The 13,815-nt window shown below is 49.9% G+C and overlaps 3 protein-coding genes across 3 annotated transcripts; all 3 read right to left on the bottom strand.

Annotated features, from left to right (window-relative positions):
* Positions 1-1,439: 1,439 nt before the first annotated feature.
* LOC113147347 lies at positions 1,440-5,220 on the bottom strand. The gene is made up of 6 exons (XM_026337601.1): positions 5,186-5,220; positions 4,371-4,676; positions 3,027-3,406; positions 2,668-2,841; positions 1,945-2,389; positions 1,440-1,854 (listed from the first exon to the last, which is right to left on the bottom strand). The coding sequence occupies exons 1-6, from the start codon at positions 5,218-5,220 to the stop codon at positions 1,440-1,442; spliced, it is 1,755 nt and encodes a 584-aa protein (XP_026193386.1).
* A 61-nt stretch (positions 5,221-5,281) lies between these two features.
* Positions 5,282-7,961, bottom strand: LOC34618625. The gene is made up of 7 exons (XM_026337602.1): positions 7,752-7,961; positions 7,044-7,250; positions 6,757-6,849; positions 6,083-6,297; positions 5,767-5,945; positions 5,534-5,633; positions 5,282-5,411 (listed from the first exon to the last, which is right to left on the bottom strand). Exons 1-7 carry the CDS (start codon positions 7,959-7,961, stop codon positions 5,282-5,284), a joined length of 1,134 nt encoding a protein of 377 aa, XP_026193387.1.
* A 630-nt stretch (positions 7,962-8,591) lies between these two features.
* LOC113147348 lies at positions 8,592-10,855 on the bottom strand. The gene is made up of 5 exons (XM_026337603.1): positions 10,026-10,855; positions 9,544-9,854; positions 9,235-9,404; positions 8,870-8,912; positions 8,592-8,740 (listed from the first exon to the last, which is right to left on the bottom strand). The coding sequence occupies exons 1-5, from the start codon at positions 10,853-10,855 to the stop codon at positions 8,592-8,594; spliced, it is 1,503 nt and encodes a 500-aa protein (XP_026193388.1).
* Positions 10,856-13,815: the final 2,960 nt, after the last annotated feature.

The following is a 13,815-nucleotide window of genomic DNA, read 5'->3' on the forward strand; positions in this document are numbered from 1 at the left end:
CTCTTTGGCTGTCAGCTTGACCCTCATTTGCCACCTAAGAACGCAGCGTCTGTACACTTCCGCTAATGCTTTAGAATTCCCATAGGCCCTTCCGTTTCTCCCGTCGCACCACATGGTCCGCTTCGTCGAGCACAATGGGGAACTGGGTTTGCCTGCAAGAAAATGGACGGGTTCAAAGCTATATCACAGGCATCAGGCTCCCTCAAGTCCCTGTTTCTGAGACGAGGAGAAGCGCAGCGCAGGAAGCAGAAGGCGGCCTCAGGTATTCAGCGCAGATTTTGATTATTTGGAAGCAATCTTCTCACTTCGCCAAGCATCCAACACATCCGGCCAGCTTGCAATACTGCAAATCGCCTGGGACAACTCCTTGCCGGCAAAGGGGAGCACTAAATCGCGGGAGCTGCTCCATACGGTCTTCATCCCTGACACAGGAGTTGTTGCAACGCCCGCTATGGCATGCAGAGCACCGGTCCAGGCCTAGCACGTAATTTTGCACGTCTTCGACATGGGGGTAAAGTCCTACAGCAGGTTCCTACGGCGCATCAGACACCGTTTCTTGCACTCCGCCAAAACTGTGGCAAAGCTACGTGGAAGACTCAAATAATAAGGAAATGAATACGCTATGACTCAGGGATGTTTAAAATATCGATCGAATCAAGTTTACTCCAGTCACGAAGGACTGTAAGATGTGCTATGCCACCAGTGACTTACTTCAAACTTTAGGCATGTACGCTTGCTGTTTTGCAAAAACAGTGCACCCAGGTGGGCGCAGTGGCAATAAGTGGTCTCGAAAGCAGGGGTCGTGCTGGATCTGCATTAGGTGCACTATGGCAGGGCTCTTGCCCTTGCCACTTACTAGCGGGTGGAGCATCACGCTCTCCTTTGAGGGCCGCAGAGTCCTTGGATCAAGTAAGGCTCTCTCGAAGAACTCACCCCCAAGGGGAGGAAGGCTCTGTTTCATCCATAACGGATTTAGACGACGACCTATTGCAATGGCCAAGTAAAATCCAACCTGCAAAAAGAGTCCTGTGTGCCACTTCATATTTAGAATGGAGAAGCGTGTCCCCATGCGTTTTGCATTCGAGGGGGACCAGGCAACACGTGGCTTGAAATCGTTTGCTTTCGCCTTGCTGCTCAAGCGTGACAGCCCTCAGCAGCGTTGCGTCTGACGGCAGCAAATGCCACAAGACGCACCTCTTCAGCACAGTACTTTTCTTGGCGAAGGTCCGTAGCTCGTGTTGGCCTGTGGCACCGGTGGAACTCAGCCAGTGATCCTGCGGAGTAGATCGATGGGTCATTTGTCTGTAGAAGCGCTCCAGACTTAATACGCACGTGTGCTGTTACTCCATTTGTTGGCCTTACAAGAAAAATGCTTGCTTGCAAGACCTTTCGGGAATGTCACCCACAGATTCTTCCCGTACGCTGATTTTTGGCTGCCCCTAGTTGTCCCTAGCTGCCCTAAAGCAGCGGCATGCTGGGCATATGCGTGGGACTTCCGAGGGCGTGATGTCTTTGCGTCTTACGCTAAAATCGTGATGCACAATCATTCTTCCGTCGTAGACTAGCCCAGCGCCTTGAACCGCCTGCAGGAGGTCCCAATCTATATCCTGTCGATCCGCAGTCAATAAGACGCGGCATGGAAGAAACTTGCATTTCCCCATAGCCGACGACAAGCCGACCGCGCTTACAGTGTCAAATGCTGCTGCAGTGCCGGAGCTCGCAGCTGGATCAAAAGAGCGGAGCGAAGTGAGGGAGTGGCTGCGTGCCAGTCCATGCCCTGCGTACCAACTCGAGCAACAAGAAAAACCCATCAGCTTCTTTGCAACAATACGCAAGTGTGCAAGCGGCAAGAGGCTGCCTTAATACATTTCCTAGAGTCATGCGATACTTTCGAAACCCATCTGCCTCTACCAACACATGCCAGTCGGCGTTCCAAAGCATCACCCCCGCTGGGGCTCACCGTCCTCCTGAGGCTCCCACTCGTCCACTAGATATTGATATGCGGAGCACCACATTTGCTGGGTGTCTTCAGCGTTGCAAAACGGTGTCATTGGTGGCCCAGGAGAGCCAGACTGCAAATATGGAAAGTACAAAGGGCTGCGAAGTGGCAAGTCAAAGGCTGGTTTGGCCAAATGTTCGCAGGGGCAGCAGGGCTCCGGGAAAGGAGTTTTTACCACTTGCTGCTGGCGTGTTGGCTCGCCACCAGTGCTTGTGGAGTCTGATGCATTGGTGAAGAGCGCGCCCTTGAGCTTCCCTTGGCTATCTGTAACAATATCGTGGAGTAGGACGTTGGTGTGCACACGAACACCGATCTGGTGTAGCAACTGTAGCAGTTGCAAGCCCATCTGTGCCTCGGTCGAAAATTCGTCCACTTCTATCAACTCGTCCGCTGCAGAAGACAGCACGCTTGATGATTGATTCGCGATATTACCCCATCCTTGCACGGCGACTCGCCGACCGATTCATGTGGGACAGACAGCACTGTGCATCCTGGCTTTTTCTCGGCACACATGGTAGCGGGGGGAGACAAAAATCAGTGCCGCTGTAGTCAAGTACGCACTAGATGGCTTCGTTCTGAAAAAATCGCACCCCAGATACACAGAAGTACCGAAGTCTGTGGAGCCCTGCCATGTTACCCATTGCATAGGTAGCTGCGGCTATTCAGGCTTTTGAGAAATAGCATCAATAATAGTCGATACCTAGGTGGCAGCACCAGGCTGATTTTTTGGGGAGGTACGTCGCGCTTGATAAGGCCTTGTACGAGGCAAAAAGCGTCGAGAGACCTCCCATAAACCACAACGCTGGCAAGCGGATTCCATCGCAGCGGCGTAAGGAAAGGTCCTTTGGCGCAAATTGCATGCATTTTACAACTTCCCTTAATCAGCCATTTGTGTCCCCCGGAGAACTCCTCATACCTAATTGCAAACGGTTTTGTAGACAACGTCAGCCAATAACGAAGCCTGAACGGAGGAGCCTGCGCGTGAGTCACTATTGCGTGAACGCTGTCATCAGTGTGTCCAACTTGCCACTTTCTCCTAGTAACTCATGCAAATGGGGGTCTGCTGCCGAAATGCAACCGTTGACCTTCCGGAGCTCGCGCGGCACTTCGTTGTGTGTAGGACAATTGGGGACCCACTGATGTGCGTTTTCATAGCCTCCTATCCTGCTGGGTAGCTCAGCAACATGTTGTATGGAGTTGCTGCAGTCGCTGAGGCCCCAGCTGCGAATTCCAAGCTTTTGGAGGGCTGCATCATGCATCCCTCCCGTGAGGACCAGCAGGTCGTATGCGACAAATGTCTTGCCGCAGACTTCCTCTCTGTATTCAGCAGCCCCAGATTCGTCCGTAAACCCCTGCACTGCTGCAACGCTGAGCGCTCTAAGTTTGTGTTCTAACCCTTCAGGAATCCTACTTTTGTTGCTGCTTGACCGCTTCAAACATTTGGCGTTGCCCGACAAGCAGGTCAGATAAGCACGCTTCCTTTGTCTGTCTATGCGCAGAATGCTCCGCTTTATCACTCGCACGTGCAAGTCAAAGCACAGTCGCCTGAGCGTAAAAGGAACCTGCGCAGTACCAGTACTGATCTTGCTACACTCTCCTGCGCGTCGAAAAGGCTAAACATAAGCACAAAAGCAGTCTGTGGTATTGCAATGCAAAAAAAGGCATTCGGGCCAACTGGAGAGACCGCATGCATGACTTGCCTAAGGGCAAGGCCAGGATCTGGGTCGATTCCTTCTGTAGACAGCAGGGGCTTGCGGGAAGAATTACTTCTCCTGCGCAGTATTAGCATGCCTTTGCAACAGCCACACAGCTGTGGGCAGACCGGTATAGGTGTAGCTCTGTCGGCATTCATGATTGTTGAGCCAAGATGATAGCGAACCCTTCAACGTATGTAGCTGAGAATGGAAGAGAAATCTACCCGAGACTAAATAAACCTACGGTATGCCCGATGGAGAAAGCAAAGTAACATCCGTAAACCTGACGGTTGGATTTCCCCAGACCAAATGTCTGATTGCGCTTATTGCCGTTCTACAGGACCCGGCAAAAACAATTCGCGAAGTCACACGCCAGGGCCGCACTGAAAGTCTTCTTGGGGAGATCAAGAAGCGGGTTAGTTTCTGAATACAGCAGCAACCCACCATTTGCCGCTTTATTCAGCCTTTATCTTTTGCGTGCTCAGGCTTCTTCCGGAACGGCAACACACGAGTAGCCGTTTCAGCACTACGCCTTGGGGCGTTTCAAAGTGCTCCAAGTGGTTCCTTACACCTCACGAGGTGCACTGGGCAAGATAGTGCCCGAATAGGGGGTGAACAACTCCCCGTCAGTGAATCCGACTAAGAGGCAGCGCGGCTTTACTCAGCTTACGTCGAACCTAGCTTGGTCATCAATAGTGTTAGCCACTTGTGTCGTAGCTTGGTCCTTGCAGTCATCAGGCCTTTTTTTTAAAACACCGTGCTTTTGTGCATTCGATGCTTCGATGCAACTCAGGTGTTTGCTGTTTTGAACCGCGTCGACGTGTGCACACCTGCTCTGTTTCTCTGCGCTGTCGCTAAAACAGGGTGGCGAGGGTCTTAAAATGAATTGAGGCGGAGATATCAAGGGAATCGCCAGAGATATCGCAGTAGAGAGAGGTTCTTTTGCCTGGGCGGCGATATGAAGCAGATGGGCTCCACTCAACCTGCCACATTAACAGTTGTCGGCGTAGTGGGAAGAGGGAAGAAAGAACAAGGGCACAAGCAGGTGCAGCTCGCAGAGATGATGGGAAGCAAATTTGTTGAATTTATATATAAAGAAACCGTGGAGTCACTCTGATACTTCGTGCGTTGAGAGCTCTTGAGCTACTACATGCCGTTTGCATCGTTAGCAGCCCTTCTCCGACTGTGGGAGCGTTGAGCGCTGTGTTCTGCTGGTTTGTACTTTACACTTTGTGGTACTGAATACAAATACCTCCCAGTCGCCGTTTACGGTGTACATCGTTTTGTGGTAGTGTAAGAAACCAAGTGGGTTTGCATGTCCGATGGTGTACAACCTACAGCCCTCTGCTTTATCCTAGCTTTCTAACTTGTTAGGTGTGTTTCTTTGTAGCTGGATTCCTATTGGTTTCTCGGCTGTTCGTCGTCTCATGCGGAGCTCTACGCATGAAGTAGCCTGTTGCTAAGAAGTGGCACAGCTGGTCGGTAGCCTCACCGCATTACTTCTCTGATTATGACCTGCTGTAGCATTGAGAAGACGGGGTTTACCGCGAAGTGTTTTAGCAGGACATTTTCCTTAAGAGTTTCTGCCTCAATGGCGTTCAAGAAGTTTTCCTCGGGCAGGGGCGGGAGGGAGTCGTATCGGCACTGCATAATGTGCTGCTTTGCCTGCTCCGCTTGCAGCTTCGCCCTCAGTTGTCGAACTTTTCTCTGGAGCGTAGCTGTCCTGTTTAAAGTATGGGGTGCCATGATGTACGAGCGCTGAAGCGATATGACATCCTTGGCTTCAACTTCAGCCAAGCACGCAATGCCCACGACGGTCCCACCCGAGAGGCAAACTAACACTTGAGAATAAGAAAGCTCCTTCAGATTGTTTGTGCCGGTAGCCGTCTCTTCCGATCCCCTCAATGCGTCGCTTGTTGCACACAGCACTTCAGAAGAATCTGTGCTCTCAGGCAGGACGAAGAGACATAACAGTGCGCAAGGGTTCCCTCCTCTCACAGCAGCGATGCAGTAAAGAGTGGAGCCCTTAGCATACTTAGCTGCTGCTGCAGGAATGTTGCAAAAAAGTCATACTGAGTTGCTGTCCTGACATGCCATCTTCTTCCTTCACAAGACTGGCTTCGCTGCTGCTCTGGAGGCTGCCACTCATGCAGTCCTTTGACCAGACGATGCAGTTCTTGAAGTCGTCTAGTCGAATGCCAGCGGAGGCGGCAAAGCTCGCTGCTTCTTGCCACTCCTTGGGCGTTATTGGCCTGCAGGGGCCCCACAGCTTGGATATTCTTGCGGAACTATTTTTTGTCCAAAAATCGCCGAAATAAAGTGAAATCGCCGTACTGTGGTTGTGGCGTGCTGCATAGAATATACGGCTCTGCAACCTACAGATGCTCACTGAACTATGGGGGGGCAGAGTAGACTCTGCCTGTGCAAGATGTAGAGACAATGATCCAGAGTGCTGCTTGAACGCCTTGTGGCCAATTGAAAGTAGCTTAATAGCGGTGATGCCGCAGAGCTTCCCGACACGGGTGGCTGTAGAATGATCATATACTCCTTTTCTGGGAAAAGGCTGAAGGCTGGCAATAGCAAGTCCAGCGCCTGAGCATACAGCTTTGCAAGAATACGCACAAAAGAAGGCCACACAGTCGCAGTGTTATCCTTTGGCACCTCCATCTTTGTGGCAGCGCGCTGGGATTGCTTAGCAAAATGACCGTACGTGCCTGTAGTTATACAGGCGCCAACGCAAAAGTTCAGATGAGGGGTAGCATGTGCCTAACCTCCTTCTTCATAGCAAATATGTTCAGAACGAAAGCATTCTTGTGGTACTCCGGTAGCCGCTGGAAGCATTGCTGTTGTCCGTACTCCCATGCAAAGTGCCGCAGGGCTGTCGTCGACAGCTGCTTAAGAGCACTCTGCGCCCCAGACCAGTACATCGGGAGTTCAGTAAAATTTTACGTAAAATTATGTCGTTGCCGTGTGGGCATCTCGAAGTACTAAAACTAAAATCAGTGGTAAGGCATAACTGGGGTTTGTGTGCCAAAGGGAAAGATTTGCTTCTAGTTGCCAAACCTCCAACTCCTCGATCGTGACCTGAACCGTTGGGGCATCCAGTGGAAGACTTCCCCACCAGTATAACGCCAGCAGCACCCGTGTAGTCTCATCCTGTAGCAAGCATCAAGGCCAAATTGTCTGTTTAGCAAGACCCGAGCCACCGTAGTTTTCGCCTACGTCTCAGGCCAGGACTCCTCTGCCTAGGTGTTGGCTTAAGCCTTCATAGAATTCCAAGGACTCAAACCGAGTAGCTTTTTGATCAATTGATATGGAGTAATGTAAAGTCCGTTCATTATCTGTTAAACCTCGCTTGATGCCGTGGAAATTCGCATGGTATACGTGGAAGCCGTTTTTGTTCCTAACAAGAATACTCCAGGAGTTTTGAGACATGCTGCTTCTGGATGTCTCTGACCGTATCTTACCTCTGTCAATGCTGCTGTGTCCGTTTCTTGGAGTTTAGAAATGAGCATGGACACTGAGACTGTATTGCCTACGACAAACACCTTTGGATCCTAGCTCAAAGTATAAGTTGCATCGCATGCTATTTTCTACATTTTCAATAACTGCCAGTACCAATCCACACTGCTGCTGTGCACAAAAGGGGGCCTCCCAACCTGCAGGCGTTGGAAACGGCGAAAGACTCGGGTGCGGTGCCGCGGAAGAATGCGTAAGTGCCGCTCCTCCCTCGTCTATGTGTAGAACAGAGAGCCGGGGGATAAGCTCCGAATTAACGATGGAAAACCGCGACTGCATGCGCTGTGACCTCCGAACGGCAGCATGAGCTGCAGCTATTGACGCGGCGACCGCACTCCACGACGCCAGTACCTTCAGTGCATCTGCTTCTATCTACGGACAGCAGTAGCAGACGGAATGCGAGACTGCACTATTTGTTGCAAGCACAATCAAATCCAATGCTGCATGGTGGAATGCTTGTTGTTGGCATCTTTCAGTAGCAGCACTTTCGGCTCTGCAGATTTTGTTGTTGATTCCTCTCCTTTGAGGAATCTGTGTACCTGATTAGCGTCCAAATTCAGAAAAATGTCCACCGCTTTTTGCAACAGACCTGCTGACAGAGGACCGTTGCCACTGGTGCTTTCCTTCCACAGCGTAGTCTGAGTGCAACAGATTTTGGCAGCTATTCCGCAAGCAAAAGACCGTCCGGCGCTTGCACACTGCCTTGCCCTACGCTGCGCTTCCGCACAATATCTGGTGCTATCAGACATTCTGGTAGCTGCGGCTTAGTATCTGCCGTGGTACTTCTACTTAGCAACATCGTCTGTGCAGCACACGAGGGTAGTGCTTGCCTGGTTAGTAATTAGGACGAGACTTTCTCGCAATTTCGCAGGATCCATAGGTAGATGAGGCACCTGTGTTGACAATCTTAAAGCACCAGATCTCACTTTCTAGAGTCAGGCAGACCTTGTGAGCCTTACCATGAGGACTCGCACCAAAATACGATTCTCAATGGGCCGACATCCAATATGCGCCACTTTCATCCATACAAGCAGCACAGAACTGCCGCTGCAGTCTGTGGCCGCTATGGAAAGTGTGCATTTATCTTACTCTCTGAAATGCAGCCAAAAGCGCGGCTTGGGAGATCTTGCAGTCTTCAGTTTTGAGTGCGCTGATGAGAGGCATAATGCCCCCTGCAGCATGACACGGCAATGCAGTCACAATATATGCCTACTCACTACTGTTACTAAAGCTGCGCGCATGAAGTCAAAGCCGCATAGGGAAGCCACCGGTTTAGACACGGTGCCATCTCAAAACAAGGCAACAGAAGTACTTTGCAGCACAATGGAGGAATTGGTCAAAAGGATATAATGCGGAATTTCCTCTGGCTGTAGGCACTATCATGATGCTAATGCAACGCATCCTCTTTCTAGAGCAAAGCCTGCCTGTTTCGACACTGAGCCGCGCAATCCTGTACCTGGGATCGTGAGAAGGGCTGCTTGCACTCCAGTGCCCCTTGTGTTTCGCCAGTTATCTGGAGGCAGTGCAACTAGAGACACAGACTGTTATATGCGGATGCCGATAAAGGCTCCTCTGCAAGGAGCATCGGCCACATACATCCTGCTGCTCCCAGTTTTGGCATATTAAATCCTACTGCCAGGTATCAAGACCAACTTACAGTCATTAGCTTTTCCCATGGCTGTAAGACTGTGCTGCGCGAGCTGTGGATGCAGGAGTCGCGCAGCACGGTGCACAAGGGGCACTCGTGTGATCCCTGGCATATCAGCTTACGTTCTCTTGTTGAAGGACCTGCTCTACGTAATACCACCGACTGCCGTGGCTAAGGCAAGCGCCTTAACTTATAAGGGCATAGCAGTGTGTACGGCACTGTGGGAAGCGATAGTACTACTAGCATAGGCACTATCTGTGTCATCTCAAGCCCAAAGGCGCACCGCCGCAGTAGCGTCAGCAAAGGCTGGTGCATAGAGCCAGCACAAACGCGGGTATATGTATTGAGTAAATCTTACATGTGAAAACCCTTACCAAAGTGGCCTTGATTTGGTCGTGATAGCTTGGCTTTATGAAGAAATCAAAATTGGAAAGCTCGAAGCAGTTCATCAATAGGGCCAAGTCCACATCCGTCGTAAAACTCGCAAAACCCGCCGCGCGCCCATTGACTTCAGCAGAAATGCAGCGGTTGTTCTTGTCTTGAGCTGCACGAAATTAGGCCACTCTTTTGAAGGGAGCCTTATTTGCAGCAGGATACGGCAAACCGTATACGCCAACCTGCGACTCTCGGACACGAGGAATATTTCTCAGGCACTGCGTGAGGTTTATATGGCCGGTAAAAGCTAGAGGCCTTACAGCCTATCAATTCGGCTAGAAAGTATTCCCCATAGATCTTAGACTGCAGCAGGGTTTGCTTGTCGAATATTGCAACGAGATCATCGTGGTCCTCCATCTGTGCCAGCCTCGTGTGCAAGTCCGGAAGAAGCACTTGCCGTTTGCACGCCCTCACTTGCGTCTCTCTCAAATTCCCAGGATTTTCGTATCCGGCATTTTGCGACCTGTTAGTAAGAGCGCTACCCTCCGGCAACGGTGGTAACAAACCAGACAACTGCTGGGATATCACATCGTAGCCGTTCAGCATAGTTCCTTTCGTCCTGCCACGATGCCGCAATAGGAAAGCAGTCATAACATGGCAGTCAGACGAACACCTGTAGACGCTGTTATCAAATGCCCATGCAACTTGCATCCCATCGCTTTCTTCCAGCTTTGACGCGTAGTGGAGTCCTTCTTAGATGCTGGAAACTTATCAGTGGCTCAAAGCCTACCTTTCGAGTAACAGTACCCACTGTAGTTCGTACATACTCGCAAAAGTGCTCTGCAGCATAATTTTAGCTATGTTGGCTGCTTCAACTACGCCTGAATCGGGCTTCGGTCTACATGCAAAGATCAACAGCCACAGAGTGTTCGTAGGGACGATGCAGCTCCCGTCGCTCAGCCGCGTCACAGCCGATGCAGTGGCGTCGATGCCCGCTTCACCGGAATCCGAAAATGACAACGGCAAAGGGGAGGTGGCTTGGCTGCTCCCTTCCCTGGATAACTCGCTTTCGGTGTTATCAGAGTCCGAATCAAAGGTCTCTGAGGCCTGAGACCCTGGTGCTAAATGGTGCTGTATCCTGACAGCTGCCTGCCGCCTATTACAGCTAAAGCGGTCCCTCAGCCACTGAGGCCAGTTTGTAAACCACTTGTTGCACTGCGTGCCGCACAGTTCCTGTACTGCTGGGTTATCAGCCAGTGTACTCGGCAGCTCAGGTGTGGAATAGAAGGGGGTCGACACAAATGGGGAGTGCCCCAGAGCCATGAATGCAAGAGGGGTTCCTTCTTCATCTTCGCATATTTGACAGAGATATGTGCTATTTAGAAGATCTTCTACATAGGCCCTTAGCTCTTCCTCTGGAGGAACGCTTAAACCAAAGGCCTCAAAGCAGGGGACAATAGCCAGCCTGCTTCGAACAGCCTGGCTACTGCTTTGACGAAGCAGCTCGCAGACAAGCTCCGTGTCAGCAGCCGATGCCTGGCGGCAACAGAGGCACTGCCTTTGAGCTTGTTCTGGCGGAACAGGTCGGCATGGGGCACAATTGTGGTGGTCTTGTGGCATTTTGTGCTTCAGAGTAGCCACAGGCACTGGCATTTTCAGGGCAGTGAAATTTGCTTTAAAGATAATGGAGCTTTGTGTGGCTCACCCCCAACCCTCGAGTGCTATCCAGTAGAGCGCAGTACCCATCGACCCTGGAGCGGCTCAAGATGTTCCGCTTGGCTCGCTACTGCTTAGCTGTGCATTGCGAAAAGAATAAGATTCTATGTGCTCAGAGTAACCTAACCTCGACGATAATGATGCAAGTGTCGAAGCTCAAATAGCTCTCTGGGGCTTGCGGCAGCAGATCATCCCCGGAAAGTCCCAAATGCTCGAGTGTGGCTTCCTTCAATAGATTGAGCCTTTCGGAATGGATAAGGAATTCCTGATTACTTCCAAGTAATAATGCGATGCTTCATGTAGTATTCACACGTCAGGACTAACACCACACAGAATCTTCATAGCAAAAAAGTACAATTTCCATCTGTAAGTTGCTGCCCCAAGGTCACTCGCTCGCCAATGAGCGAAGTCACCAAACGGTGATAACGCTTTAAAATTTTCTCTGATTTCAAGAAAGTCAGAAGCGTATGCCGGGTAGCGTCACTTGGCTGGAAATACATTATTTGTGTCCCGGAGACCAAGTGGTAGGAAGGAATGCACTGGGACGCTTCCTGATGGCCAACACTCTGTTAACACTAGTTTCCCTTTTAAATACTTTGAATCTTTTGATTCATGCATGCATGAATGTTGCCTTCTCGTCTTTTCATTTACTGCAGGCTTTTTGCGCGAATCAACATGCTTTTTAGCTTTACAGTGAGCACTGCCCTACTATGTTTTCTGTGGACGAATGCGCTTGAGGGCGCTGCGCCCCACCAGCTATTATGTAAGAGCTGCACTAAAGCTCAGCAAACACAGACAGAAAAAGGTCTGATGTTGCCTTGTTTCGGGACCAGACATCTCTCTCTGACCATGACGCTCACTAGTTCTAGAATAGTACCGCCGTTCCCAGGAATTGTTTAGTTCTCCGGTATACTTAAACAAGAGACTTACTAGTCAATATAGGGTCCACGAACATTTTCGGCATTTGAATCTGTGACCTATTTAATCGCTTAAAGAATATTAGTGGCCTCTCGACATCCCCCGGCCAGTTCGGCGGCACTTTGCAGCACCTAGGTTTATGAAAAGATGGGGGTGCAAACCTCTTTAACCTGACACGGGTGACGCGATTCAGTATACTCGTCTAATTGCAGTGGATTAGCTCCAGTAAATGCAGTGCTCGAATGGACAGGAATGTCTCGGTCCGCCCTACAGATGGCCATATGCTTGAAAATTGGTGAGTCCCCAATTTGTGAGGACGGTAGACAGCTTATGGAAGGGCCAACTCCAGTTGTAAAGGAGCATTTAACCTGTAGAGCACAATTGTACGTACAGCTGCATAGTGAATTTTTTATCGAGTGCGAAACGAGGTTAATGCGTATTGCCCCTTTAGCAGCCTACTACCTTGCGGAAACTGCTTTTACTCGAGGTTCATAACAAATTTAGACGCCGTTATATGCTAAACCATACGTGATTGTACAATTTATCTTTGGGCTCCATGATACATGAAAATGCCCAGCTTAAGTACTCAAACGGAAATGCTGTCCGGCATTACTCGAGAATAAGTTATTGTGAGTGCCCTTTTAGTGTCTATGGCTTTAAGTACCATGCTACCCTCACTTCTAGTACGCCATGCTGGGTTGATTGAGCTATGTTCTTAAACCAAATATAGCAGGTTTACCAGAGACAAAAAGACATAAGAAGTTACGCTGGGGAACTTGGTAAATCTCAGTGTACGCAATTTTTTTGCCTAATATCATAATTCTCCTCGATGGCAGGCGTGCGCAGTGAGATCTTGATGAAATTTAGACACTTTTATTGACACTGAGAAAGGGACCAAGGCACAGCCTGCCTCAACGTTGTGACAGCCGAGGCGCCTCACCCCAGCACGGACATAACCTTTATGCAATTGCGGTTCGCTTTGCATCAGTGAACTCATGGATAGAAGCTGTAAGATTGCTTTGGTTAAATGTGTAAACTCGAAATAAAATTATAAAAGCGTGCATTTCCATCACTACCTGCTCCTGGGACGTTTAATGTCCAGCTGAGGTTAGTTCGAAATCTGCATCACTCACTCACACATGGGCTGTGCTTCGCATGCATGGCACGCAACTTAGGGATGGTACATTAATGATGTGAATAACCTGGAACGCTAAATGCATGCAGCTACTACATATCTAAAAGCCATCACTGGAAAAGCTGTGTACAAATTCCTCGAGTTGCCAAGCAGGCAGCACCGTCAAATGTACATCACCAAAGTAGGCTAAAGAATGCCTCTTGAAAAAAAATCGATTCTTAGTCCAAAACCGCAATCTGAAGCGATCAAAAATGGGTCAACGCCATCAGTAGCATAGTGACATGCAACCTGCTTCTGTTACGAAAAGGCTAGCCCTCAGTACTTTACCACCGATAAAGCACATGGAACAGGTCATGTACAGTCTCTGTACTGACCTGCTCATACTGCGAACCTGTGCAATGCTTTTCTCTGAAATACGTGTGAGACAATGCCACGTGCATTTTATCAAAATGAGCTCCTGATTGGCTTTGCATGCCATGTAGCTAGAGAATTAAAATCGAAAGGCTAGTATGACATTCGAGTGAGTGTGCAAAACCTATGCCGTACCCATCCTGACGCTTCTGGGTCAGTCCCCGACATCCACTGCACGAGCACCGGCTCAACTCCTCGCCGATCAAATCGGACTCTCGCCTCCGCCTGCTTTCTCGTGCTCACATGTGCGTAAGTGTGTCTATCGAATAGTGGGTATTGTGGAAGTCACGACAAGAGGAGGAAAAGCAAAAAAACTCCATGCCGGTGCCAAAACAACAGTGCGGCGTATCGGGTTTGCAATTCTCATAGGTAAAGAATACGTGTCGAAGTCTCCACAATG

The sequence above is a fragment of the Cyclospora cayetanensis genome, unplaced genomic scaffold, assembly GCF_002999335.1.
Source record: "Cyclospora cayetanensis isolate NF1_C8 unplaced genomic scaffold, CcayRef3 CcayRef3_contig_192, whole genome shotgun sequence".
In the NCBI taxonomy this organism is placed as follows: Eukaryota; Apicomplexa; class Conoidasida; order Eucoccidiorida; family Eimeriidae; genus Cyclospora; species Cyclospora cayetanensis.

Excerpts from the sequence above, each read along its gene's own strand:
- LOC113147347 (XM_026337601.1), bottom strand. The coding sequence starts at position 5,220 with ATGCTACAGCAGGTCATAATCAGAGAAGTAATGCG. Across the intron at positions 3,407-4,370 it reads ACTATTGATGACCAAGCTAG|GATTCCTGAAGGGTTAGAAC; the intron begins GTTCGACGTAAG and ends CAACAAAAGTAG. Across the intron at positions 2,842-3,026 it reads TGAGTTACTAGGAGAAAGTG|GACCTTTCCTTACGCCGCTG; the intron begins GCAAGTTGGACA and ends TTTGCGCCAAAG.
- LOC34618625 (XM_026337602.1), bottom strand. The coding sequence starts at position 7,961 with ATGTCTGATAGCACCAGATATTGTGCGGAAGCGCAGCGTAGGGCAAGG. Across the intron at positions 7,251-7,751 it reads TGAATTTGGACGCTAATCAG|GATCCAAAGGTGTTTGTCGT; the intron begins GTACACAGATTC and ends ACTTTGAGCTAG. Across the intron at positions 5,412-5,533 it reads GAGCTTTCTTATTCTCAAGT|CTACGCTCCAGAGAAAAGTT; the intron begins GTTAGTTTGCCT and ends TAAACAGGACAG.
- LOC113147348 (XM_026337603.1), bottom strand. The coding sequence starts at position 10,855 with ATGCCACAAGACCACCACAATTGTGCCCCATGCCGACCTGTTCCGCCA. Across the intron at positions 9,855-10,025 it reads TGGGTACTGTTACTCGAAAG|GACGAAAGGAACTATGCTGA; the intron begins GTAGGCTTTGAG and ends GCATCGTGGCAG. Across the intron at positions 8,741-8,869 it reads CATGGGAAAAGCTAATGACT|TTGCACTGCCTCCAGATAAC; the intron begins GTAAGTTGGTCT and ends CTGTGTCTCTAG.